The sequence below is a fragment of the Coregonus lavaretus genome (assembly GCF_964263955.1).
Source record: "Coregonus lavaretus genome assembly, chromosome: 36".
Lineage (NCBI taxonomy): Eukaryota > Metazoa > Chordata > Actinopteri > Salmoniformes > Salmonidae > Coregonus > Coregonus lavaretus.
Window position 1 is genome coordinate 27,777,460 of NC_140023.1, and position 27,581 is coordinate 27,805,040.

Genomic DNA, 27,581 nt, shown 5'->3' on the forward strand with positions numbered 1-27,581 from the left:
GCTGTGTACTACTCCCTTCACAGGACAGCGCAAACTGGCTCTAACCAGAATAAAAAGAGGAGTGGGAGGCCCCGGTGCACAACTGAGCAAGAGGACATCAACGTCAACAGTGAAGAGGCGACTCCGGGATGCTGACCTTCTAGGCAGAGTTGCAAAGAAACAGCCATATCTCAGACCGGCCAATAAAAATAAAATATTAAGATAGGCAGTCTGAGATATGGCTTTTTCTTTGCAACTCTGCCTAGAAGGTCAGCATTCCGGAGTCGCCTCTTCACTGTTGAGACTGGTGTTTTGCCGGTACTATTTAATGAAGCTGCCAGTTGAGGACCTGTGAGATGCCTGTTTCTCAAACTAGACACTAATGTATTTGTCCTCTTGCTCAGTTGTGCACCGGGGCCTCCCACTCCTCTTTCTATTCTGGTTAGAGCCAGTTTGCGCTGTTCTGTGAAGGGAGTAGTACACAGCGCTGTTCGAGATCTTCAGTTTCTTGTCAATTTCTCGCATAGAATGGCCTTCATTTCTCAGAACAAGAATAGACTGACGAGTTTCAGAAGAAAAATCAGAGTAGTACACAGCGCTGTTCGAGATCTTCAGTTTCTTGTCAATTTCTCGCATAGAATGGCCTTCATTTCTCAGAACAAGAATAGACTGACGAGTTTCAGAAGAAAAATCAGCACAACAGTTTTCAGCTGTGCTAACATAACTGCAAAAGGGTTTTCTAATGATGAATTAGCCTTTTAAAATGATCAATTTGGATTAGCAAATACAACGTGCCATTGGAACACAGGACTGATGGTTGCTGATAATGGGCCTCGTACGCCTACCTAGATATTCCATAAACAAATCTGCCGTTTCCAGCTACAATAGCCATTTATAACATTAACAATGTCTACACTGTATTTCAGATCAAGTTGATTTTATTTTAATGGACAAAAAAATTGCTTTTCTTTCATAAACAAGGACATACACTACTTTTGAACGGTAGTGTATGTAACGAGTGCAAATGTACATAGAAGTCAATGTCCAAATCCAGTTTGTTTTTCAGGATCCACATTCTACAAAATGAGATGTCACATTACTCTATAATGTTATCCCATTGCTAGTGAGGTTGAGGGTGCAAACAATAAGAAATACACACAACCATTGACATGGTTAGGTAGGTAGCCTAAGCAAAGTTAACACTAACATCTCCACAGTGAAGTTTACTAGTCAGGGACAATTCAAAACTTGACAGATTTGTTGCAAAGTAAGTTGCATTGAGAGTTCCTCCTTGTCTACCATTAGTCCATATAATGGGTAATCTATTAAAATTGGTTAAAAATGGTTTTCTTTCTTTACAAATGCATATGTGACTGTTAAAAAGGCAACCTGAAAGAAACAGTGAAAATAAATACAGGGGCCTTCCATTTCTGCCACAGCCGTGACTAGTATCGTATTATCTCAGATACTACAGTGAAACTTCTCCATAAAAAAAATTAAGTTAAATAATAACATTTTCCATTGTATTGCATGTCCTTTTTTTTTTTTTTACACGAATCGGGTCAATTACCTGATTTTGATAAGAAATTTGGGTGCTAATTAGAGGGGCTATCTTGTCCACATATTTTTTGCGATTTTACATTGATAATCTGACAGAAGAGGAATATATTAGACATGTGGGCTAAAGATAAAATATTTCAATAGGAAACAAACAATCTTTTGAAAATGTAACTGAAAAGGCGTAATAATCCAACACCAAGGCATTGACGCTTACAAACAGCAGAGTCTGAAAAAAACTGAAATAAAAACACACACACAGAAAACAAATTTCTCTCTATGACACACATAGTGAATCATATTTGTTTTGGTTGGTGAGAAAGACAGCGAGAGCGCGCAGGGACTCTGCAGGCCCTGCCCAGCTCAAACCATCCTGAGAATGTCCCCTCTCCTACCGCATCCATCCACACATCCTCTTCCTCACCCTGAAAGCCTCTAGCCCCCAATTGCCAGCCATACTGTTCTGTTCTGGTTAGGACATGGAGCAAAATACTTTCTCTGTAGTCCCAAGAAATTTGAGTCTCAAGACATTTGATGAAACATGTCCTGCTTACAGTATGTCTTTGGGGCACAATCTATTTTAGGGATGACCAGTGGTAAGTAACCCCCCCCCCCAGTCCTGATCTGCCTTGCCTTGGAGGTTGGGTTAGGGGGAGGTGGAGGCAGACGCGTGAAATTTGACAAAGGCAATGGCAGCCAGCTCCTTGCAGAACTCCTCCAGTACAATCACCCCCTCCAGCAGGGTTATGTGGTCGATGCTACATAGGAAAGACCAGACAGACACTGTGTCAAACTTTAACACATCCCCTTCAAGTCAAATACTTCTGGCTACCCGAACTAGGCCTAAATGTGTTTATGTGGTCAACGCTACACAGGAAAGGGGAGGGGTTGGTTTTGGGTTGGGGAACGCTGTCAGCATTGCCGCTGCCCTTTAAATACGTAAATCATTGCTTCAAGCCACACCCCGCCACACACACCAAGTGGAGCAAAAGTAACTCAGTCTGTTCAAGAACGTATAATAAAGTTTTGGGGAAACATACAGTACAAACCATTCCGTATCATGATTACGGATAATCCTGGACGAATCGCGAATAACGATGAGTGATAAAGTTACAAAGGGTCAAAAATCATACCCCTCAACACATGCTAACCTCTCACCATTACCAATAACAAGGTTAGCATGTCTTGGGGGTATGATCTTTGACCCTCCGTAACTTTCTCACTCATCATTATTCGCGATTCGTTAAGGATTATCCATAATCATGGTAGCATCAACATGAATGTAGAAGTGTTAAGAAACATATTATATAATTATTTACAAATAAGAGTGACTCCAAAATTACAATACATGATTTACCATTCATTTATATTGGGGGGGGGAATGCTGCTGAGGGGAGGACAGCTCATAATAATGGCTGGAATGGAAGGAATGGAATGGCATCAAACACATGGAAACCATGTATTTGATGTATTTGACACCATTCCTGCCATAACCACAAGCCCGTTCTCCCCAATTAAGGTTCCACCAACCTCCTGTGTCTGAAACACAACCAAAACGAACTGCAAATACATCCAACAAGTCTGTAGAGTCACATGCTTAATGTAGTCATTGCGTGCTAGGAATATGGGACCAAATACTCAACTTCTGGCTACTTTCATTATAAGGATCTTTAGGAGTGTCAATAATTTTGACGCCTACCTTTGAGAGAACATTTTTTATCACTTGTTAAACATCACCTCTTTCTCTGAGCAACTGTATTAGTATAAAATAATATCATTTCCCCCAAACAATGTGCATACAATATAGCACCGTATTTGAATTATTTATTTTATAAATGCTCATCTTGATCAAGGGTGTCAATAATTTCAGACCTCACTATATACTGAGTATACAAAACAATGCTGCTAGGTTTTTCACGCTCAACAGTTTTCCATGTGTATCAAGAACGGTCCACCACCCAAAGGACATCCAGCCAAAATGACACCACTGTGGGAAGCATTGGAGTTAACATGGGCCAGCATCCCTGTAGAACGCTTGACACATTTTAGTCCATGCCCCGACGAATTGAGGCTGTTCTGAGGGCAAAAGGGGGTGCAACTCGATATTAGGAAGGCATTCCTAATGTTTTGTACACTCAGTATATATATATATATATATATACACATACAGTACCAGTCAAAAGTTTGGACACACCTACTCATTCCAGGGTTTTTCTTTATTTTTTAAAACTATTTTCTACATTGTAGAATAATAGTGAAGATATCAAAACTATGGAATCATGTAGTAACCAAAAAAGTGTTAAACAAATCAAAATATATTTTATATTTGAGATTCTTCAAATAGCCACCCTTTGCCTTGATGACAGCCTATATGTTTTATTTTTGTTCAACGTTTTTTTTTTTACACTGTTTGGACTTAGGCAGCCCAAAAAACCGCTTAGGTGGCCCACCCAAAGATTTAAATGGCAGAATAATCCCTGGTGACACTGTCAAACCTCAACACATACACTTTTTATTTTTTTTGTGGTCATTTAGCAGACGCTCTTATCCAGAGCGACTTACAGGAGCAATTAGTGTTAAGTGCCTTGCTCAAGGGCACATCGACAGATTTTCACCTAGTCGGCTCGGGGATTAGATCCAGCGACCTTTCGGTTACTGGCACAACGCTCTTAACCACTAAGCTACCTGCCGCCACTTCAAGTCAAATACATCTGGCTACCTGAACTAAATGTGCCTATGTGGTCAATGCTACACAAGGAAGATTAGAGAGACATAGCGTCAAATCTTAACACATCCACTTCAAGTTAAATACATCTGGCTAGTAGCTACCTGACTTAAACATATCTTTGCTACCTGAATTCAACACATCTTACTATGTTTTGTGAACTACAGAAACCTTTCACAGAGTACTTACTTCAAACCCTCTGGTTCCAGGCCAAGCAGTCTCTTTCTTACCAGCAGGAGTTTGGGTGTGAAGTCTGGGATGCGCTGAATCCTCAACATGAGGTCCCCAACCACCTGACAGAGTGTAATGTACAGGGGCAAATCAGTGTTACATTATAAAGGCTCAGAGCAGGTTCAATACTGACAATAGCTGGGTTTCCATTCAATTGGCAAGAGATTTTCATGCAAATATTCTAAAAATCAGCATAAAAACAATATGCACATTTTCCCACCAGAGATGTTTCCATCAAATGCAGATAAAAGGCTGTGCGTGAGGACGTAGTGCACTTAAAAATACATTTTGCGGTTAAATTCCCACGTGCCAAATACAAAATACAAGTTAAATGGGTTTCCATTGCATTTTCAACTCTACTGATGGTTTTCTCACAAAGAAAAATGTGCGTTATCTAGTAGCCAACAGCTCACAGGTACAGTAATGGCTAGAGCGTATGGCTAGAGCGTATGGCTAGAGCGCACGTATAACCTACATGATGAGATTATTATGACGAGATCGTTTTTATTTGTCAAGTCACCAGAATAAGACCCTCAATATTGATTGGAAAGGAGCATCTTGCTCATCACCTTGCACTTTCACCACCCTGTGAAGTTCATCATAACTTATTTCATTTGTAGCATAATAAACTGCATGCTTTCCCAACTCGTAGTGGGAGGACCACACAACATGTCATCGCGTGACTCCAAGTTGACTTTGATATGATGGTTATTACATCAATATTTGCGCAAAAAAGCGGTTCAACCGACATTTCTCGCATTAATTCATTTTACCGACACAGAAAGATCCCACTTTGTCTAGCATATTTTGTTTTGTCGACATTTGGAAAGTTTACCGGAAAATGTTCTGTTTCCATCAGGCCTGTCAAGACATGTTTTATCCGACATGTACTTTACTCGCAATGAAATGCTTGGATGGAAACCTGGTTATTGTGGAAATTGTTATATTTACATAAACGTGACTAGAACATAATTGCACTAACTAAATTGATACTCAAGATTTACTCTACTCAACAAAAATACTTCCTCCCTTACTTCACTTCAATATCAGTTCATGAAAGATCAATAGAGGGTATCTGAGTATCTGCTCATGTTGATTCCTCAACATACCCTGACGATGACGGAGAAGAGGGACCTGCAGCCGGGGCCCAGGTTGATGTAGGGATCCAGCAGGTACTCATGCATGTGTGGGTGGGGTAACAGGGACAGCTTGGACAGCACTGACGTCACCTGCAGGTTCACGTCATAAGGCTGGAGGACAGAGAAGGGACAGTGCACCATGATGCGTCTGGATCTAGACACCACAATATCGCTAAACTCACAAAGCCGATTTAAGTGTTTAATCCAATTTGATCCAATTGATACCCAGTCTGAACATTCTGGGTCGGTTTTCCTGACACAGATTAAGCCTAATCTTGGACTAAGAAGCACTTTCAATGGAGAGTCTTCTGGAAATCTGAGATCTTTCCTTGACTTCAAACTCACCTGATCCAAAATACGGCCCATCCTGTCGAAGAGGACTTTGAGGAAGTGGCCCTCGAAGAAGGGACTGTCCAGGTCACACTTCTCCATGGCCTTGGGGGTGCCGCGCCAGTCCCATCTCTGACAGATCCCACAGTAGTCCCTGAACTAAAAAAAGATGAGGACAATGATAATGTTGAGTTATGACATTGGGTAGACAACATGCCATCCATTCAGTGTTAGTTACAAATCAGAGATCCAGGGTGGTATTCAGTAGGCTTGAATCAGAAGCAAACAGTCCAAAACCGAGTGACACAGGGAGATACTATCTAAACTTATATAAGAACAATAAGAAACACGTGCAAAACGGTTTCCAATGGTGTACCCTAATGAACACAACCCAGATTTCTATTGAGTTCAGTGAATTAGAAGCTAGGGAACATGAGAGAGACCTGGAGAACTCACCTGTTTGTGTGCATCTCTTAGGTAGGTGTCATAACCCGTTCCCTCCACATGAGACGAGGATTTGGCTTCATCAGGGACCAAACACAGGAAACTGAAATAAACATAATAAAAACAGAATAGGGTTATATGACGCATGTATCTTACTTGCTAAAAATAGTTTTCAATATGTAACAAGATAAGACACATGCTGCCTAGGAAAGACTGTGTACCTGTTTACAATCTTGTGGACCTCTGTCTTTCCATCAGGCTTAGCGTGGTAGGGATTATGTGTTGGGGAGTTGCTCAACCAATCAGGGCTGGACAACCTGTTCTCTGGAGAGATGACGTCGCCAAACAGAGGGTCCTCTTCAAGGTCTCTGAAAGACATAACAAAACATCAGTTGGCACATTCAATGTAAAATGCATTACATTTTACATCACTAAGGTAATTGGTTACAATTAGCTTAGTGATTTTACATCAAAAGGAGGAGTCTCTGACACTATGCTTTCATATTGTTAGGGATTTCAACCTAATGTTTGGATACTAGGCGTGGTTAATGCATTTTCTAATTCAAAGAGACAGTGGTTCACACAGATATGAAATCTCTCTTATTAGGGTTATGTGTTTGTCATAATGTGAACAGATAGAAGAAATAATGGGCAGAATTCACTAAGGAGTGATATTCCATGGAATTTGCATTAGTTGCCCCAACTAAACTCAGCACCCAGAACAAAATCTAACATCATGCGCGCTGGCCAGAGAATGCTTAATCGGTCACGAGGGACTAGGCCCAAACATACTGAGGAACCATACAAATTAATTTCATATGTTCACATTCCATGATGGCTAAGCTCAAGTCATTTTTGGTGGTGGTTGTAGTGCATTGCCATTTCATTAATGGTTCCAAGTTATGGACACACCATCTGTGAAGTATTGTGTATTGTGGCACATAATGAGGGAATACACTTTTTATTCATTTTATTTCCACTAAATGTAAATTTCTGAATGCAGTTAGATAGTTAAAACCCCAGAGCCCATGCAGGACAGACTCGGCGGAGGGATCCCTTACATGAAGTCGTGGGGCTGGCCGTTCTCCAGGGGCTCCCTCTCCTCCTGGGGCTTGTTCTCCAGGTAGTTCCTCTCCTCCAGGCTACGTAGCACCAGACTGTGGAGGATGTGCTGGTTGGGCTTCTGGATCAGGTGCTCAAACAGACGCAGGGTCATGATGCTGATCTGTGGGAAACATGTTTGGAGACTATGAGCACAAAGGAAGGAACTGAGTTAACAGTGAGTTTGTGAGACACAAATTTAAAAAAGGACAAGTGGTCACTTCTGGTTGTCAGTTTAGCGGTTTAAAGCAAGACTCAGTTATGTAATTTGTTTATATGTCGGGGCGACAGTTTTACTTTTTTGTAAACAAACCCAGGCAAGATGTCATAACGTGCTCTACCTGAGAGCTCTCAAGCGGCCACTGGGCTACAAGCCCACTGGGCTACAAGCTTGGCACATCTGTATTTGGGGAGTTTCTCCCATTCTTCTCTGCAGATCCTCTCAAGCTCTGTCAGGTTGGATGGGGAGCTTCGCTGCACAGCTATTTTCAGGTCTTTTCAGATGTTAGATCGGGTTCAGGTCCGGGCTCTGGCTGGGCCACTCAAGGACATTCAAAGACTTGTCCCGAAGTCACTCCTGCGTTGTCTTGGCTGTGTGCTTAGGGTCGTTGTCCTGTTGGAAGGTGAACCTTCACCCCAGTCTGAGGTCCTGAGCGCTCTGGATCAGGTTTTCATCAAGGATCACTCTGTACTTTGCTCCGTTAATCTTTCCCACGATCCTGACTAGTCTCCCAGTCCCTGCCGCTGAAAAACATCCCCACAGCATGATGCTGCTTCCACCACCATGCTTCACCAGACGTGACGCTTGGCATTCAGGCCAAAGAGTTCAATCTTGGTTTCATCAGACCAGAGAATATTGTTTCTCATGGTCTGAGAGTCCTTTAGGTGCCTTTTGGCAAACTCCAAGCGGGCTGTCATGTGCCTTTTACTGAGGAGTGGCTTCCGTCTGGCCACTACCATAAAGGCCTGATTGGTGGAGTGCTGCAGAGATGGTTGTCCTTCTGGAAGGTTCTCCCAATTCCACAGAGGAACTCTGGAGCTCTGCCAGAGTGACCATCTGGTTTTTGGTCACATCCCTCTACAAGGCCCTTCTCCCCCGATTGCTCAGTTTGGCCAGGCGGCCAGCTCTAGGAAGAGTCTTGGTGGTTCCAAACTTCTTCCATTTAAGAATGATGGAGGACACTGTGTTCTTGGGGACCTTCAATGCTGCAGGAATGTTTTGTACCCTTCCCCAGATCTGTGCCTCGACAGAATCCTGTTGTTTCGGCGCTCTACGGACAATTCCTTCGACCTCATGGCTTGGTTTTGCTGTGACATGCACTGTCAACTGTGGGACCTTATATAAATAGGTGTGTGCCTTTCCAAATCATGTCCAATCAATTGAATTTACCACAGGTGGACTCCAAGTTGTAGAAACATCTCAAGGATGATCAACGGAAACAGGATGCACCTGAGCTCAATTTCGAGTGTCATAGCAAAGGGTCTGAATACTTATGTAAATACGTTTTTTTTTTTTTTAAATTGATAAATTAGCAAAAATGTCAAAAAAACAATTTTCGCTTTGTCATTATGGGGTATTGTGTGTAGATTGATGACGATTTTTTAAAATTCATTTTAGAATAAGGCTGTAAAGTAACAAAATGTGGGAAAAGTGAAGGGGCCTGATTACTTTCCGAATGCACTGTATTATCACTTGTGAATGATGCCCAGCTTAAGGCAAGAAACAGCGCATGCTTCTTTGTTTTGTTGACTTTTTCAAATCATAGTCGCACCCCTCATGTAGTGTAGCCCATAGGCCTATATGTTTTGATAAGGTTTGTATCACAACTAAAGTGGCCAAATAACTTCTTAAAATGAAGCACATTAATCCGCTTTACAACGGGTGTAGAGCCTAACTGGCATACATAGTTTCATGTTTGGGGAAGATAATTTTCACCATAAAAACGCACCTTTATAATAAAAGCATTACATGCATAATCGCATTTGTGGTCACTTTTGAGAATGGTGTTTTCGTGCTAATGGAACACTCGCACTTATAGCCTACTGCCGTGTGCGCATTGCTGTGCTTATAATGTGAAGAAATAGCCTAATAGTGTATCAAAATTTAAGCTAAATGTTCTCATCTGTTGCATCAGGCTCATTGCTTAAAAATAGGTTTTTTGATGCTAGTGGTTGTATTAATTTGGGCTCTATCACATCCCACAACTGTCCCAGACTATGTTTGGAATATTTATTTCTCGCACAGAACAGAATAGGTCAACTTAAGTACTATGGGGGATAGTAGATAGTTGACATAGACTAGTGCTTTTGCTGTTCGTTAAGCCTACTCATCTTGTTGGCTGACGAAAAGTAAATATGGACCGTTCTTCCAATATCTTCAATATTCTCCTCGGAATTGGATAAGGACGCGCGCAGTTGCGTCCCAGATGTGTCTGTCTTCACTTGTAGCCTGTGAGAAAGACCCGATCACGTGACGGAGAGCCATGTGAGTAAGAGGTGCTTCAGCACGCAGCCGGGAGAAGGGAATTATAATTATTATATTCAGCCCAAGGTCACAACGGCCACTGGCCGCAAAAGGCATGGATTTTCTTAGGGGGCATTACGGCCACACAAAGGGGATGCAGCCGGGAAATTCAAGGCATTATCAAGTGCTTGTCAAATTGTGAATGAGAGACTGATGAAGTGTGTACAGCCTGCGCAAAAAAACAAAGCAGAGCTCATGCCTTTCATGCAACTTTTTTCAAATCATCATTAGTCGCATCATGCAGCCTTAGAATGTATTAAAAATCAAAACATATAGCCCAACATTTGTATCACGACTAAAGTTACATAAATAACTCTAAATTAAGCATATAGGAGTACCTGTTTCTTTGTTAACCACTCAACACATAATAGCCGCATGCGCGCACTCCTTCAAATCGTTTTATAGAAAATATATTTTATATTTCATTAAGCTATGTTCAACTGTATTCTTCATACTATAAAATAATATAAAATAATTCCACAGAATTCTAAGCAAATCTTGTCTGCTAAATGAACTAGTGCAGCCCACAGCCATATGGCATAGCCAGATCAGGGCCTAACATCAGGACAACTCAGAGTATGCTATTCTGTTCTGAAATGTACTACATTTTCTTCATATCATGCTTCTTTAGACCTGTCTAAAATAAATAATGGATTTATTGTGATGGTGTAGGCTATATTACATGGATTTATTAGACTTTTTAAAATGTTCAAAATGTCTGCATCAGTGGCTTGTAGGCTTTGTGTGGAAGACAGGAGACGCTAAATGTGTTTATGTTCATTCGGTCAATTACCGTGAGACCGGCAGTTATTTGCTTGACAATCATCTTTATGCTAACCATCTTTATGAGGCTCTAGAGTCTGGCTTCAGGCCCATGCACAGTACTGAGACAGCCCTGGTGAAGGTTGTAAATGACCTGCTCATGGCTGCAGATACAGGATCCCACACCATCTTGATTCTTCTGGACCTCAGTGCTGCTTTTGACACAGTAGATCACACCATTCTACTGTAGCACCTCAGAGAGCACACTGCCATCTGTGGGACCGCCCTAAACTGGTTCACCTCCTACCTCTCTAAACGCAAGAAGTACGTCACCCTCGGAGAGGCAAGACCCTTGCGGTGTCCCACAAGGGTCAGTGTTAGGACCTATCCTCTTCCTACTCTACACGTTCCCACTTGGCCAGATCTTCAGACAACAGTGTCCAATTCCACTGCTACGCAGACGACACACAGGTGTACATCAAAACAAAGCCTGACAACATCTGCTCTGTTAACATTGTCCAACTGTCTGGAAGAGGTCAAATCTTGGATGCAAAACAACTTCCTACAACTCAACAGCAGCAAGACAGAAGCAATGCTGATAGGCACCCCCCAGCAGATCAACTCCTGCAGCATCTGCCCTGTCATAGATGGCCACATCATCCCCCTCTCCTCGGTCGTCATTAATTTGGGTGTGAAATTCGACCCTGCTCTCTCCTTCAATGGCCACATTAGTCACATCTGTAAAACGTAATTCTTTCATCTGAAGAACATCTCCCGCCTAAGACTCTCTCTCACCACATATGAAGCAGAAAAGCTAATCCATGCACTACTTTTCTCCAGAATTGATTATGGGAACGCAATACTTGGGGGCCTGCCTGCAAATTCAATTCCTAAACTACAGCTCATCCAAATCAGTGCTGCAAGGATTCTGACAAACTAAAAAAGTCAGCCCACATCACCCCATCCTTGCTGATCTCCATTGGCTACCTGTTTCTCAAATAATTGACTATAAAATTCTCTGCCTCATCTACAAAGCCATAAATGGCATCGGACCCGCCTACCTGTCAGATCTACTCTTCCCCTATGAACCTCCACGCACCATACGATCAAGCCATGCCAAACAAGGTGTTGAAAGCATTTCCACAGGGATGCTGGCCCATGTTGACTCAAATGCTTTCCACAGTTGTGTCAAGTTGGCTGGGGGGGTGGAAGAAAGTTGTTGCCTGTGCTGCAGACGGCTATATCGGTCTGCTAACACAAGATTATTAAAAAGGCCCAGTAGCCCATTCTTTTCAAATATAAAAGCTTGTTATTATTTTTTGGGTGCTACAGCACCCTAAGCACCCCTACTTCCCACGGCTTTGTGGATTGTTACGGTTCTACTCCAATGATGTCTTTATGAGGACAGAAATATAATGGCAAAGCATTTAGGCTATGTTATCCTTTACGATGAGACAATGTCTGAGGCCAGTTGTCATGGTAACCCATCAAAATACGGGGACAGCGCACTTAACTTATTCATGAAAATGTTTACATCCTGTAATGTCTATTCGTGTGACACTGCTTTCCCATCCACTGACATGCGTTTACACTGGGGTTAGTGCTGTGGCATTGACGTCCAGTAGGCCTAAGTGCAGTACAGATGTAGGATCTTGTCAAGTTGGCTGGATGTCCTTTGGGTGGTGGACATACACCATAATATTGTGTCTGTTTGCTGCTTTTCATTAAATCATGTAGCTGTAGTTGGCCTAAAATACATTTGTTCATATGGGCAGAATATTATATTTTGTAACATAGACTACCGAATGTATGAAAAGAAACAGTTCATGGGAAAATATTCAGATCTGGTAAAAGGCAGATATTTGGACATTTCAAAAGAAAATCAAGACTGTCACATGACAATAAAAATGGAAACGTGATTTTAGAGACACAAAGTAAAAATAGCCTCTATGATTAAAGGGATCGCAGTCCATCTGTTAGTGGGCTTTCACCATCATCATTATTCACATCATTCAAATTCACCAAACATGTCAATAAATATCCTGAATAACAGAAAGGAAAATACCGTTGGGTGTTCGCGCAACAGCCTAGGTTATCCTACACAATTCGCACAGTAGCCTAGACTCGGTTTCCAAGGTAATGCACAGAAACATATGAAAACATTAACTCATTAACTTGATGCTTTGTCTGTGAAATCTTCTAGACCCTACTGTAAATCAAGCTGAGAATAGCAGATAATCAACATAAATGTAGGGGTAAACAGCTGTTTGTCACTTGACTGTCATTCAGAAAAATATTTCCTGGATCAGCTGATGGTCGACAACATCCCTATGCCTGACCAAACAGCTGGATACCCAATGTGCATCCAACAAGTAGGCCTATTAGCCTATGCATATTGAAGAACCATGCATGTTAGGTGACTCTTTCGGTTAAAAGCATTCCATTTTTCAATCGCATACATCATTTCGGATTTGTGTGCCCATGGAAACTATTTTTCACGGCGTAGCCTAAAATATCAAGTTTAACATTTGATAAAGCGGTGCTGCCGTTAACAGCGCACCATTTCATAGACTCAGCAAGAGTTTTGTCCCGCTGATGGCCCATAAGGTGTTGATGGGTTTCAGATTTTATTCATGATTGATTAGAATTAAGCTTCAGAACATTCACACCTAGCCTACTGGTCAATCAGCACACAGTCGTCTGGGCACTTTCCTACCTGTGCAAATTGAAAGAATATAAATTATTACAAGATTGAAATGTATTTTTTCTTTCAGTTTCTCAAATTGACTATGTGCACGTTTGACATTTATTAATGAATGCATTAGTAGGCTTATGGATTACATTTTTCAAGTTATTCGCCCAACCCTTTTTTTTTTTTTATTCTGTCTAAAAGGAAGGCAAAGAATGCAGTGCATAGGAAAATATCACTATAATTATGCTACTAGGCATAAGACTGTTTTTAGCCAGGTTTAAACGAGTTTCCCCGCCGAACCCCCAGCCTGTTGTTTCTCTGCCAATGTGGTGAGGGAGCGCGCACAGGATGGCAGGCGCCCGGACGAAAGGCTTCGCTGACAGGGAGTTCCATGAAGGAGCAGTGTTCACGCTAACATATAACGCGTTGGGGCATTTCTTTGACTAGGAGACCAAACAGTCTTCACTACTTCCGCAGCATCACATTGGAAAAATACAATATATTTGTCCCATGTCAAACCCAACCACCAGAGGCAGAGTGTGTATCAAGGTGTAGCCAACAGAGTATTATGCATGAATATGGGTGGTCACCTCATCTGACAGATGGTCACAGTGCTCTATGAGTCTGTGTCGGAGGGGGTTCTGGGCAGTGCTGGCTAGCGTCTCTGGTCCTTTCTCCTCCCCCAGGAGGAAGTAGACCATGTCCTGCAGCAGGGCCTCCGAGGTCACCTGGCGGATGATCCTGTTCAGCAAAGCCGTGGAGGTCAGGACGCCCACCTCTGACCTAAACAGGGGACAGAAGGGACACCGTCATCCGCTGACACAGCATTATCATCTTTCATTGTCAATGGATCTAGTCAGGGGCAGTCATACATACACATTCAAACGAAGAGAGGAACCTATGAGTGTTCCCCTGAGGATTCTGAATAGGGACTTACGTCTGCATCAGCTGGGGCTCCATGACCGCCACAAAGAACCTCTCTCTCACTGCTTTAGCCAACACTGCAGCAGCCGTCTTAGGGTAAAAGACCAAGAAATGTCTAATTACTCACAAAGTCACTTTGATATAAAAACTATAGATGTACGTAATATAAGTCTTTGTGAGACTTGAATATATAGCTAATTGTATTATCTTATGTTTTTGCTGAATTAAATTCTAACAAGTCACTGTGCCTTCTATTTAAAGCATTTCCCAGTCAATGGTGTGTCAGTGTTGTTACCTTCTGAGCCTCTTTGATGAGCTGGTCACAGTAATCGAGCCAAGACAGGAAGGAGATGAGCGCTCGCTTCCCAGTGAAGATGGCAGCATCATCCTTCATGTTATACACATCCAGTCTGTAACGGACACCAGAGACAATTGAGGTACTATACTTTTCTGATGCCGATTCTTAACTGATCAAGATGTATATTCATTCTATAGTTGTCTTAACTCGGATAGAGATATTTGTTGTGTTTTAACTGAGGAATCGTGTAATGTTTCTATTTTGAACTGAGGCCAGCGTTTGGCCATAGGTTTCTCTCAGGGGGGCTTTTAGCTTGATGGGGTCTAATGTAGCTTGTTAAATGTCCAGTGCAACTAAAACAGGGTTAGCATTGATAAATCATCACACTCAATTGATTAACCAATTTTCTAGGGATGTAACGATTCACCGATACGCATCAGTTCCCGATTCAAATGATCATTCATCGGTCTGCGGACCCCAAACCGATTTAAACCAAACCAATCCAAATGTAGCATCCATTGGTCAGAAAACAGACTCGTAACGTTTGAATCGGCGGTTCACTAAATTGTTTTGCTCATATTACATTCTTTGTACCTTCCTAAAATACGTCATTTTGTGACAACTGTTGTGTCCGCTCTTTCAGTGTTGAACTGCATGTAACTGCGTTGACAGTCATTGATCTACAAATAATTGTGCATACGTGACAAACACCACCAGGCAATATCAGTAGCATTGTCAAACTGCACACTGTGCCCAGTTTTGCGCGCTGACCAAGGCGAGGTTGGAGGCCTGTTCCTGATCTTGCACATCTGGCTTACGTGATATTAGGCTTTATTAGTTGAGTGACAACCTATGTAATTTGCTAGGTTATTGTTATCTATGTGCTGTTGAAAATTGTGTTTTATCGGAATAAAAGTAAGCTACAGGAGCCAACTCTCATCTGGCTATACCTGCTGAATGGGGCTTACAATATACTTTATTTGGATTGTCCAGGTTCACCATCAGCAATAGTTTAGGTAGTTTTGCTTTAAACAATAGGGTAAAGTTGATAATTTCGAGGCGCACTGCATGGCCGAAGCGAAAGGAGAAGATCGCTCTGAAAAAACTTCGAAACGGTCAAAACCATTCGATTTTGAGATAGGGGTGAAATCAAGTCAAAAGATTTAAGTGCCTTTGAACGGGGTATGGTAGTAGGTGCCAGGTGCACTGGTTTGAGTGTGTCAAGAACTGCAACGCTGCTGGGTTTTTCCACGCTTAACAGTTTGTGTATCAAGAATGGTCCACCACCCAAAGGACATCCAGCCAACTTGACAACTGTGGGAAGCATTGCATTCAACATGGGCCAGCATCCCTGTGGAACGCTTTCGACACCTTGTAGAGCATGCCCTGACGAATTGAGGATGTTCTGAGGGCAAAAGTGGGTGCAACTCAATATTAGAAGGTGTTCCTAATGTTTTTTTACACAGACACACACAGGTCAGCTCAGAGAGGCCCAGCTCATGAGCTAAATCAGCAGCAGATTGTAATTTATACTGAACAAAAATATAAACGCAACATGCAACAATTTAAAAGATTTTACTGAGTTACAGTTCATATAAGGAAATCAGTCAATCGAAATGAATAAATTAGGCCCTATGGATTTCACATGACTGGGAATACAGATATGTATCTGTTGGTCAAAGATACCTTAAAAAAACGTAGGGGCGCGGATCAGAAAACCAGTCATTTGCCTCATGCAGCGTGACACGTCTCCTTCGCATAAAGTGGATCAGGCTGTTGATTGTGGCATGTGGAATGTTGTCTCACTCCTCTTCAATGGTTGTGTGAAGTTGCTGGAAATTGGCGGGAACTGGAACACGCTGTCGTACACGTCGATCCAGAGCATCCCAAACATGCTCAATGGGTGATGTCTGGTGAGTACGTAGGCCAAGGAAGAGCTGGGACATTTTCAGCTTTCAGGAATTGTGTACAGATCCTTGGAACATGGGGCCGTGCATTATCATGCTGAAACATGTGGTGAATGGCATGACAATAGGCCTCAGGATTTCATCATGGTGTCTCTGTGCATTCAAATTGCCATCAATAAAATGTAATTGTGTTCGTTTTCCGTAGCGTATGCCTGCCCATACCATAACTCCACCGCCACCATGGGGCACTCTTCACAACTTCACAACTTCAAAATCAGAAAACTGCTCGCCCACACGACGCCATACATGTGGTCTGCGGTTGTGAGGCTGGTAGGACGTACTGCCAAAATCTCAAACGGCTTATGGTAGAGAAATTAACAATACATTCTCTGACAAGAGCTCTGGTGGACATTCTTGCAGTCAGCATGCCAATTGCACGCACCTTCAAAACTTGAGACATCTGTGGCATTGTGTTTTGTGACAAAACTGCACATTTTAGAGTGGCCATTCATTGTCTCCAACACAAGGTACACCTATGTAATGAGCATGCTGTTCATTCAGCTTCTTGATATGCCACACCTGTCAGGTGGATGGATTATCTTGGCAAAGGAGAAATGCTCACTAACAGAGATATAAACAGATTTGTACACAACATTTGAGAGAAATAACCTTTTTTGTGCATGGAACATTTCGGAGATCTTTTATTTCAGCTCATGAAACATGGGACCAACACTTTACATATTGCGTTTATATTTATGTTCAGTGTAGAATGGAAAATGAATGTTTATGCAACAAATGTTACTGCATAGAATCTTATCGCATCGATTCTTTCTCTAATCAAACCTAATAATTTCAAACTAAAACGTATCGTTCCTGTATTGCATCGGAGCCCATGTGTCTAGATACATATCGAATAATCTTGAAAGAGAAAGATGCACATCCCTACAATTTTCCCTTGGCAGACCATTCACTGATACTAATTTAGAGAGGGGGTATGCCGCATACGTGTCCCAAACGTACCCATATAGTGCAATACTTTTGACCAGGGCCCATAAGTAGTCTATGTGCCCTAATCTCTCTTAGACAGACACACGTAACATAGGCTGGCATCGTAGCGCCCATCACCAGACTAACGAGACATTTTTGATTTATTCGTCACTGATCATTTGGACAAATCACGATTTCGCAGTTGTTCGCATGTTTCGAATTTCGGGAGGGGATATTTGGCCCATGCTTTGGTTGAGAGTTTCCGTTTAGGAGGTTGAGACTTCGCTAGTCTGGTTAGTATCTTTTCTCATACATCTCCCCCAGAACATGATGGAGCATCTGACGCAATCACACATGATTTTAGTTCTGGGTTTCCGAGATTAAATGGGCCCTGGTCAAAAGTAGTGCACTATATAGGGAATAGGGTGCCATTTGTCAATATGCCTTGCTTATTGCTGTTTCGGTTATTTCTTATTGTACTATTTCACTGTAGAGCACCCAGCCCTGCCCAACCTGCCTTAGACAGCTCCTTTGTCCCACCCCCCATACACGCGGAGACCAACTCAATCGGTGCCGCCAGTGATGCTATCTCTTTCATCGTTACCCAACGCTTAGGTTTACCTCCACTGTACTCATATCCTTGTCTGTACATAATGTCCTGAATCTACTCTACAATGCCCGTAAATCTGCCCCTTTTTTTCTCTGTACCCAACGCACTAGAAGACCAGTTCTTAAAGCATTTAGCCGTATCCTTATTCTACTCCTCCTCTGTTCCTCTGGTGATGTAGAGGTTAACCCAGGCCCTGTAGCCCCCAGTATCACTCCTACTCCCCAGGCATTATCATTTGTTGACTTCTGTAACCGTAAAAGCCTGGGTTTCTTGCACGTTAACATCAGAAGCCTCCTCCCTAAGTTTGAGTTATTAACTGCGTTAGCACACTCCGCCAACCCTGATGTTCTAGCAGTGTCTGAATCCTGGCTTAGGAAGGCCACCAAAAATTCAGAAATGTCCATCCCCAACTACAACATTTTCCGTCTCGATAGAACTGCCAAAGGGGGTGGGGTTGCAATCTACTGTAGAGATAGCCTGCAGAGCTCTATCATACTATCCAGGTCTGTGCCCAAACAGTTTGAGCTTCTATTTCTAAAAATCCACCTTTCCAGAAATAAGTCTCTGACTGTTGCCGCTTGCTACAGACCCCCCTCAGCCCCGAGCTGTGCCCTGGACACCATATGGTGAACTGATTGCCCCCCATCTATCCTCAGAGTTCGTACTGCTTGGTGACCTAAACTGGGATATGCTTAACACCCCGGCCAACCTACAATCTAAAGTAGATGCCCTCAATCTCACACAAATTATCAACGAACCTACCAGGTACAACCCTAAATCTGTAAACATGGGCACCCTCATAGATACCATCCTGACAAATTTACCCTCTAAATACACCTCCGCTGTCTTCAACCAGGATCTCAGCGATCACTGCCTTATTGCCTGCGTCCGTAATGGGTCCGCGGTCAAACGACCACCCCTCATCACTGTCAAACGCTCCCTAAAACACTTTAGCGAGCAAGCCTTTCTAATTGACCTGGCTCGGGTATCCTGGATGGATATTGACCTCATTCCTTCAGTAGAGGATGCCTGGTTGTTCTTTAAAAGTGCTTTCCTCTCAATCAAAAAATTCAAAACTAAGAACAGATATAGCCCCTGGTTCTCCTCAGACTTGACTACCCTTGACCAGCACAAAAACATCCTGTGGCGTACTGCATTAGCATCGAACAGCCCCCGCGATATGCAACTTTTCAGGGAAGTCAGGAACCAATATACACAATCAGTTAGGAAAGCAAAGGCTAGCTTTTTCAAACAGAAATTTGCATCCTGTAGCACTAACTCCAAAAAGTTTTGGGACACTAAAGTCCATGGAGAATAAGAGCACCTCCTCCCAACTGCCCACTGCACTGAGGCTAGGAAACACTGTCATCACCGATAAATCTACAATAATCGAGAATTTCAACAAGCATTTTGCTACGGCTGGCCATGCTTTCCACCTGGCTTCCACTACCCCGGCCACCAGCTCTGCACCCTCCGCTGCAACTTGCCCCCCCACCCCTTGGGTGCACCTCAGCCACGCTCAAGATCCTAAACGATATTATAACCGCGATCGATAAAAGACAGTACTGCGCAGCCGTCTTCATCGACTTGGCCAAGGCTTTCGACTCTGTCAACCACCGCATTCTTCTTATTGGCAGACTAAATAGCCTTGGTTTCTCAAATGACTGCCTCGCCTGGTTCACCAACTACTTCTCAGATAGAGTTCAATGTGTCAAATCGGATGGCCTGTTGTCTGGACCTCTGGCAGTCTCTATGGGGGTGCCACAGGGTTCAATTCTCGGGCCGACTCTATTCTCTGTGTATATCAATGATGTCTCTTGCTGCTGGTGACGCTCGGATCCACCTCTATGCGGACGACACCATTTTGTATACATCTGGCCCTTCATTGGACACTGTGTTAACAAACCTCCAAACGAGCTTCAATGCCATACAACACTCCCTCCGTAGCCTCCAACTGCTCTTAAACACTAGTAAAACTAAATGCATGCTCTTCAACCGAACGCTGCTTGCACCCGCCCACCTGACTAGAATCACTACTCTCGGCGGGTCTGACCTAGAGTATGTGGACAACTACAAATACCTAGGTGTCTGGTTAGACTGTAAACTCTCCTTCCAGACTCACATTAAGCATCTCCAATCAAAAGTTAAATCTAGAATCGGCTTCCTATTTCGCAACAAAGCCTCCTTCACTCATACTGCCAAACATGCCCTCGTAAAACGGACTATCCTACCGATCCTTGACTTCGGCGATGTCATTTACAAAATAGCCTCCAACACTCTACTCAGCAAATTGGATGTAGTCTATCACAGTGCCATCCGTTTTGTCACCAAAGCCCCATATACTACCCACCATTGTGACCTGTACGCTCTTGTTGGCTGGCCCTCACTACATATTCGTCGCCAAATCCACTGGTTCCAGGTCATCTATAAATCACTGCTAGGTAAATCCCTGTCTTATCTTAGCCCACTGGTCACCATAGCAACACCCACTCGTAGTCTGCGCTCCAGCAGGTATATCTCACTGGTCATCCCCAAAGCCAACACCTCCTTTAGCCGCCATTCCTTCCAGTTCTCTGCTGCCAATGACTGGAACGAACTGCAAAAATCTCTGAAGCTGGAGACTCTTACAGTGGGGAGAACAAGTATTTGATACACTGCCGATTTTGCAGGTTTTCCTACTTACAAAGCATGTAGAGGTCTGTAATTTTTATCATAGGTACACTTCAACTGTGAGAGACGGAATCCAGAAAAACACATTGTATGATTTTTAAGTAATTCATTTGCATTTTATTGCATGACATAAGTATTTGATCACCTACCAACCAGTAAGTGGGATGGGCTACAGGACAATAGGCAAACAGCTTGCTGAGAAGGCAACAACTGTTGGCGCAATTATTAGAAAATGGAAGAAGTTCAAGATGACGGTCAATCAACCTCGGTCTGGGGCTCCATGCAAGATCTCACCTCGTGGGGCATCAATGATCATGAGGAAGGTGAGGGATCAGACCAGAACTACACGGCAGGACCCGGTTAATGACCTGAAGAGAGCTGGGACCACAGTCTCAAAGAAAACCATTAGTAACACACTACGCCGTCATGGATTAAAATCCTGCAGCGCACGCAAGGTCCCCCTGCTCAAGCCAGCGCATGTCCAGGCCCGTCTAAAGTTTGCCAATGACATTCTGGATGATCCAGAGGAGGAATGGGAGAAGGTAATGTGGTCTGATGAGACAAAAATTGAGCTTTTTGGTCTAAACTCCACTCGCCGTGTTTGGAGGAAGAAGAAGGATGAGTACAACCCCAAGAACACTATCCCAACCGTGAAGCATGGAGGTGGAAACATCATTCTTTGGGGATGCTTTTCTGCAAAGGGGACAGGACGACTGCACCATATTGAGGGGAGGATGGATGGGGCCATGTATCGCGAGATCTTGGCCAACCACCTCCTTCCCTCAGTAAGAGCATTGAAGATGGGTCGTGGCTGGTTCTTCCAGCATGACAACGACCCGAAACACACAGCCAGGGCAACTAAGGAGTGGCTCCGTAAGAAGCATCTCAAGGTCCTGGAGTGGCCTAGCCAGTCTCCAGACCTGAACCCAATAGAACATCTTTGGAGGGAGCTGAAAGTCCGTATTGCCCAGCGACAGCCCCGAAACCTGAAGGATCTGGAGAAGGTCTGTATGGAGGAGTGGGCCAAAATCCCTGCTGCAGTGTGTGCAAACCTGGTCAAGACCTACAGGAAACGTATGATCTCTGTAATTGCAAATAAAGGTTTCTGTACCAAATATTAAGTTCTGCTTTTCTGATGTATCAAATACTTATGTCATGCAATAAAATGCAAATTAATTACTTAAAAATCATACAAATGTGATTTTCAGGATTTTTGTTTTAGATTCCGTCTCTCACAGTTGAAGTGTACCTATGATAAAAATGACAGACCTCTACATGCTTTGTAAGTAGGAAAACCTGCAAAATCGGCAGTGTATCAAATACTTGTTCTCCCCACTGTATCTCCCTCACTAACTTTAAGCGTCAGTTGTCAGAGCAGCTTACCGATCACTGCACCTGCACACAGCCATTCTGAAATTAGCCCATCCAACTACCTCATTCCCATATTGTTATTTATTTTGCTAATTTGCACCCCAGTATCTCTATTTGCACATCATCTTTTGCACATCTATCATTCCAGTGTTAATATGAAATTGTAACTATTTTGCACTATGGCCTATTTATTGCCTTCCCTCCATAATTTACTACATTCGCACACACAGTATATAGATTTTCTATTGTGTTATTGACTGTATGTTTTGTTTACCCCATATGTAACTGTGTTGTTGTTTTTATAGCACTGCTTTGCTTTATCTTAGCCAGGTCGCAGTTGTAAATGAGAACTTGTTCTCAACTGGCTTACCTAGTTAAATAAAGGTTAAACAATATATATATAGGGACACAAAATATATGTAGCATTACAGTGCCTTCAAAAAAGTATTCATATTTTTTTATTGCCATTTTTAGCAGACGCTCTTATCCAGAGTGACTTACAGTTAGTGAGTGCATACATTTTTCATACATATCCCTTGACCTATTCCACATTTTGTTGTGTTACAGCCTGAATTCAAAATAGATTACATCGATTTTTCCCATCAACCATCTACACACAATGCCCCATAATGACAGAGAAAACCTGTTTTTAGACATTTTTGCTAATTTATTGAAAATTAAATACAGAAATATCTCATTAACATAAGTATTCACACCCCTGAGTCAATACATGTTAGAATCACCTTTGGCAGCGATTACACCTGTGAGTCTTTCTGAGTAAGTCTCTAAGAGCTTTGCACACTTGGATTGTACGATATTTCAAATCAAATTTTATTGGTCACATGCGCCGAATACAACAGGTGCACATTATTCTTTAAAAAATTATTCAAGCTCTATCAAGTTGGTTGTTGATCATTGCTAGAAAGCCATTTTGAAGTCTTGCCATAGATTTTCAAACCGATTTAAGTTAAAACTGCAACTTGGCCACTCAGGAACATTAAATGTAATCTTGGTAAGCAACTCCAGTGTATATTTGGCCTTCTGTTTTAAGTTATTGTTCTGTTGAAAGGTAAATGTATTCTAGTGTCTGTTGGAAAGCAGACAACCAGGTGGTACTCAGTGATGTGTTGTGTTTGCCCCAAACATAACACTTTGTATTCAGGACATTATTGCAAACAGGATGCTTGTTTTGGAATATTTGTATTATGTACAGGCTTCCTTCTTTTCACTCTCATTTAGGTTAGTATTGTGGAGTAACTACAATATAGTTGATTCATCCTCAGTTCTATCACAGCCATTAAACTTTGTAACTGTTTTAAAGTCACCATTGGCCTCATGGTGAAATCCCTGAGCGGTTTCCTTCCTTTCCGGCAACTGAGTTAGGAAGGACGCCTGTATCTTTGTAGTGACTGGGTGTATTGATACACCATCCAAAGTGGAATTAATAACTTCACCGTGCTCAAAGGGATAATAAATGTCAGCTTTTTTTATTTGTACCATTTTCCCAATAGGTGCCCTTCTTTGCAAGCCATTGAATAACCTCCCTGGTCTTTGTGGTTGAATCGGTGTTTGAAATTCACTGATCAACTGGGGGACCTTACAGATAATTGTGTGTGTGGTACCTAAATGAGGTAGTCATTCAAAATTAATGTTAAACACTATTATTGCACACAGAGTGAGTCCATGCAACTTATTATGTGACTTGTTAAGCACATTTCTACTCCTAAACTTAATTATACATGCCATAACAAAGGGGGTGAATACTCTGACTCAATACTTTTCGGCTTTTAATTTTTAATTAATTTGTAAACCTTTCTAAAAACATAATTCCACATTGCCATTATGGGGTATTGTGTGTAGGCCAGTGAAACAAAATCAAAATATAATCAATTTTAAATTCAGGCTGTAACACAACAAAATTTGGAAAAATTCAAGGAGTATGCATACTTTCTGAAGGCACTGTCTCTCTGACAAAGCAGAGGAAGCTTGAGGAGCGGACAGCAAAGCCTCACCCCCAGTTGACTGACTCCACTGTCTCAATGTCCAGGGGATCCATGGACGTGGGGAGAGCCTTGTAGAAGGCTGACAGTCTGTCAGTCAGGAGCTCACAGAGCTCAGTGTTTTCCGTCAGACACTTGGCAGCGGCCGGCTCGGGCAGACTGACCAGCAGCATGAGGCCCTCGCACGCCTTCACCACTATCCTGCCATCCTGAGAGACAGAGACAGAGAGAGAGAGACAGAGACAGAGACAGAGACAGAGACAGAGACAGAGACAGAGACAGAGACAGAGAGAGAGAGGGGAAAGCATGAATATAGATGCTACTCAAACAACACAAAGACAGTTCAAGCTACATTAAAAACACCACTAAGCCTATTCCCACTGCAACCTCAAATCAAAACAGACTACATCCAACATCAGTGTGGGATGAGTAACCTGGTCCCAGATTTGTGGTATGAGGAGGAACTGACCGGACTCTTGGTGAGGTTGAGGAGAGACGTGACTATGTTGTAGTTGTTGGACTGGGCAGCAGCAGCCTTGGGCTCCTCAGGTGGTTCAGCTGCCTGTCCCTCTGCCTGGGGCTGACCTGTGTCTGGTGAAGCCAAGTCCTCTCTAACCCCCTCTGCACCGGGACTCTTTGGGTCAGGTCTCTTCACTTTATTCTGTGAACCAGGAGATACAAGAAAATAAACATTGAAGGATTCAAACTGTGTGACATCAGTTGAGCTTTCTCTCTAGTCACCTTACTGAAACGCCCTGGGTCGTTTTCATTGGAGCATAAACATAAAACGAAATTTGGCTTTTTTTTATTTATTGGATAAGTACAGATAGTACCTCTCTATTTTAATCTATTTCAGAGCGTTTGGTGCCTAATGAACACAACCCTGCTGTCTCTGTTATGGTAGCATCATATGGACATCATACTTACCTCCAGGAAGAAGTTAACGAGGTAGGGGTCCTGCTTTAGTTTGGCACAGACAATGCAGAGGAACTGGATCTCCTCGTTCTCCGTGGGAGCAGCCAGGATCTCTCCACACAGACGGATGAGTTTCTGAGGAGACAACAAGGGAGACACATTACATCACACTGAAACAGTGTACAAATGACACATCTACATAGTAAAACACATTCATGTGTTAAAACCATCCATATCGTGTTAAAACCATCCATATCGACCAAAGTAAAACAGCTTGGATCTCACCTGTACAGGTCTATGGACATTGATGTGGGGCAGAAGAGGCTGGTGAATGCGTCCTAGCAGCTTGGTGTAGAAACTCAGGACCTGCTGCTTCATTCCCGGAGGACACTGATAGAAACAAAACAACACCAATAGATTAAGATTAAGAAACATCATGGTACTTTTCATACTTGATCTGGTCTTTCTAACATGGTTTGGTATAGGCTAACTATCCAACAGAGTGCAGTTAGGTCTTTTACTTTTTTCACACTACTGAGCCAAGTCTTGCTGTACTGTGCTGGCCTGGGTATACATCCACTAAAGTTGCTGAAAAGGACAATGTGAAAAGAAACTGTCAGAGCCAGTCCAGTGTGGTTTGAGTCGGCATGATAGTGTGAAAAGGGCATTGTTCCCCTTACATCGGCCTTGCCCAGGGTGAAGAGGGTCTCTAGGATCTTGTGGTGCAGCAGGTACTCCATGCAGGGCCCAGTCTCTCCAGACTCCCTCTCTGACTCCTCCTGCGTCAGGATGTCCAGCATCTGCTCCAGATGGGACGGGATGTTGGTGTCTGTCACGGGGGCTTTGTCATCTGACACAGACGAAACAAACAAACATTGCTTTCGATGCATATTGTCATTACAGGTAATACATCATTGATAACATATCTATACTCCATGTCTGTTTACAGTGATTTGAAACTCATACTTGATGTCTATTAAGTGCTGTTGATTTGGTCTTACCTGATGTCTCTATGTAATAATGTGTGATGGCTTTCCAGTGATACACAAAGTCCTCCTGCAAGGGCAGTGAAGGCGCAAGCTGAAACGGAAAGAGAGATGAAATCAAAACGATGTTTATCACACAATATTGAGATATGAGGATGGGATTAGTCCAGTGTCTGATTAATTAGTTTAGCAATCTTTATTACAGGCCTTCAGCCAGTATGTGTGTAAAGCAACCAGACTCTCTTGTCCAGGCAAGATGCACAAACATGTAATCTGCTCAAGCAGATCTTTTCACTCTCTCTGCACATAGGACATGTAGGCCTACTCCTTGTAGTCCCCAAATGTAGTGTCTTATAAACTGTATAAATAGCTTTTGTACAGTCACTCGTTTGCGCAATGTCGACAAGTCACATCTTATCAACAAGGGTGTTGAGAAATCCACCAGAGATGGAACCCTTGCTAACGTTTGACAGCAACAAACGTTGAGTAGCCGACTAACTAGCATGTACATCACAATTAATTTGTCTTTCTTGCTTGACAGGAAACCCATATGGTAACGTTAAAAGGTCAGAGGCAGAGGGGTATACAAAGCAGTTTCAATGAGTTAACCAGCTTTGACAAACATACACAAATAATTGATCTGCCGGCCTTAGGGTTAACTTAGTTCGTTAGGAAAGCTAAACTTAGATTTGTTTTCTGGGTTGTTGACTCAATTAGACCATGCGCCCATTTCAAGCTCATCTTTAAATAAAATAAAAACAGATTTGCCGAGACGTAAACATTAGCTTGCTAGCTAGATAACGTTAGCTAGCCCAGCCACAATCAGGGCAATGTAGCTAACAGCTTTAGCTAATTATTTAAATCACATTGGTTTATATGAAGTGAAACAAGCCCTAAAACCAGAGCGAAACTTGTGTTGTTGTACACCTCTGTTGTTAGCGTCAGCAGCACCTAGGCTCACATCTGGCAAAGCTAACTAGCATACGCTAACAGTTATGTGGTTAACTTCAATAGAACGTCCAGTTGGGCCCAATTGTCTCCGACCTCGATTGAACCTTTCTTCCAGCGGTTTGACATCTTCCACATCAATGAAAAACTCACCGCCTCGACTGCGTGCTGTAGAATCGATGTAAATTTGGAGAACATTTTGTTCTTCGACTGGACCAGTTTGTCACGAGAAGACCTAGAGAATTCCTCTATCTTCTTCCTGTTGTTACCGCTGCGATCCAGATTGGAGTTTTCATATAATAACACCTGAAGGAAAATAAATGCAAACAGTAAAATGCACAGTGGACTCTGGCTTGATATCTCACAACCACTATAACCACACAAACTACTGTAACGTTCGCCTCTGTTGGACACCGTGGCACTTCCCTAGCCAAGAAGTAATATAACAGATTAGAACAATGAGCCAGATATTTCACCGGAT

The 27,581-nt window shown here is 42.7% G+C and overlaps 1 protein-coding gene across 1 annotated transcript; it reads right to left on the reverse strand.

Moving 5' to 3' along the window:
* Nucleotides 1–904: 904 nt before the first annotated feature.
* Nucleotides 905–27,560, reverse strand: fhip2a (FHF complex subunit HOOK interacting protein 2). Its single transcript, XM_084153725.1, has 17 exons — nt 27,254–27,560; nt 26,168–26,246; nt 25,847–26,016; nt 25,452–25,556; nt 25,179–25,301; nt 24,721–24,912; nt 24,264–24,460; nt 14,704–14,818; nt 14,422–14,498; nt 14,075–14,267; nt 7,467–7,630; nt 6,627–6,773; nt 6,418–6,508; nt 5,977–6,120; nt 5,602–5,742; nt 4,451–4,554; nt 905–2,294 (listed from the first exon to the last, which is right to left on the reverse strand). The coding sequence occupies exons 1-17, from the start codon at nt 27,296–27,298 to the stop codon at nt 2,183–2,185; spliced, it is 2,199 nt and encodes a 732-aa protein (XP_084009851.1). The 5' UTR covers nt 27,299–27,560; the 3' UTR covers nt 905–2,182.
* Between the last annotated feature and the right edge of the window lie 21 nt (nt 27,561–27,581).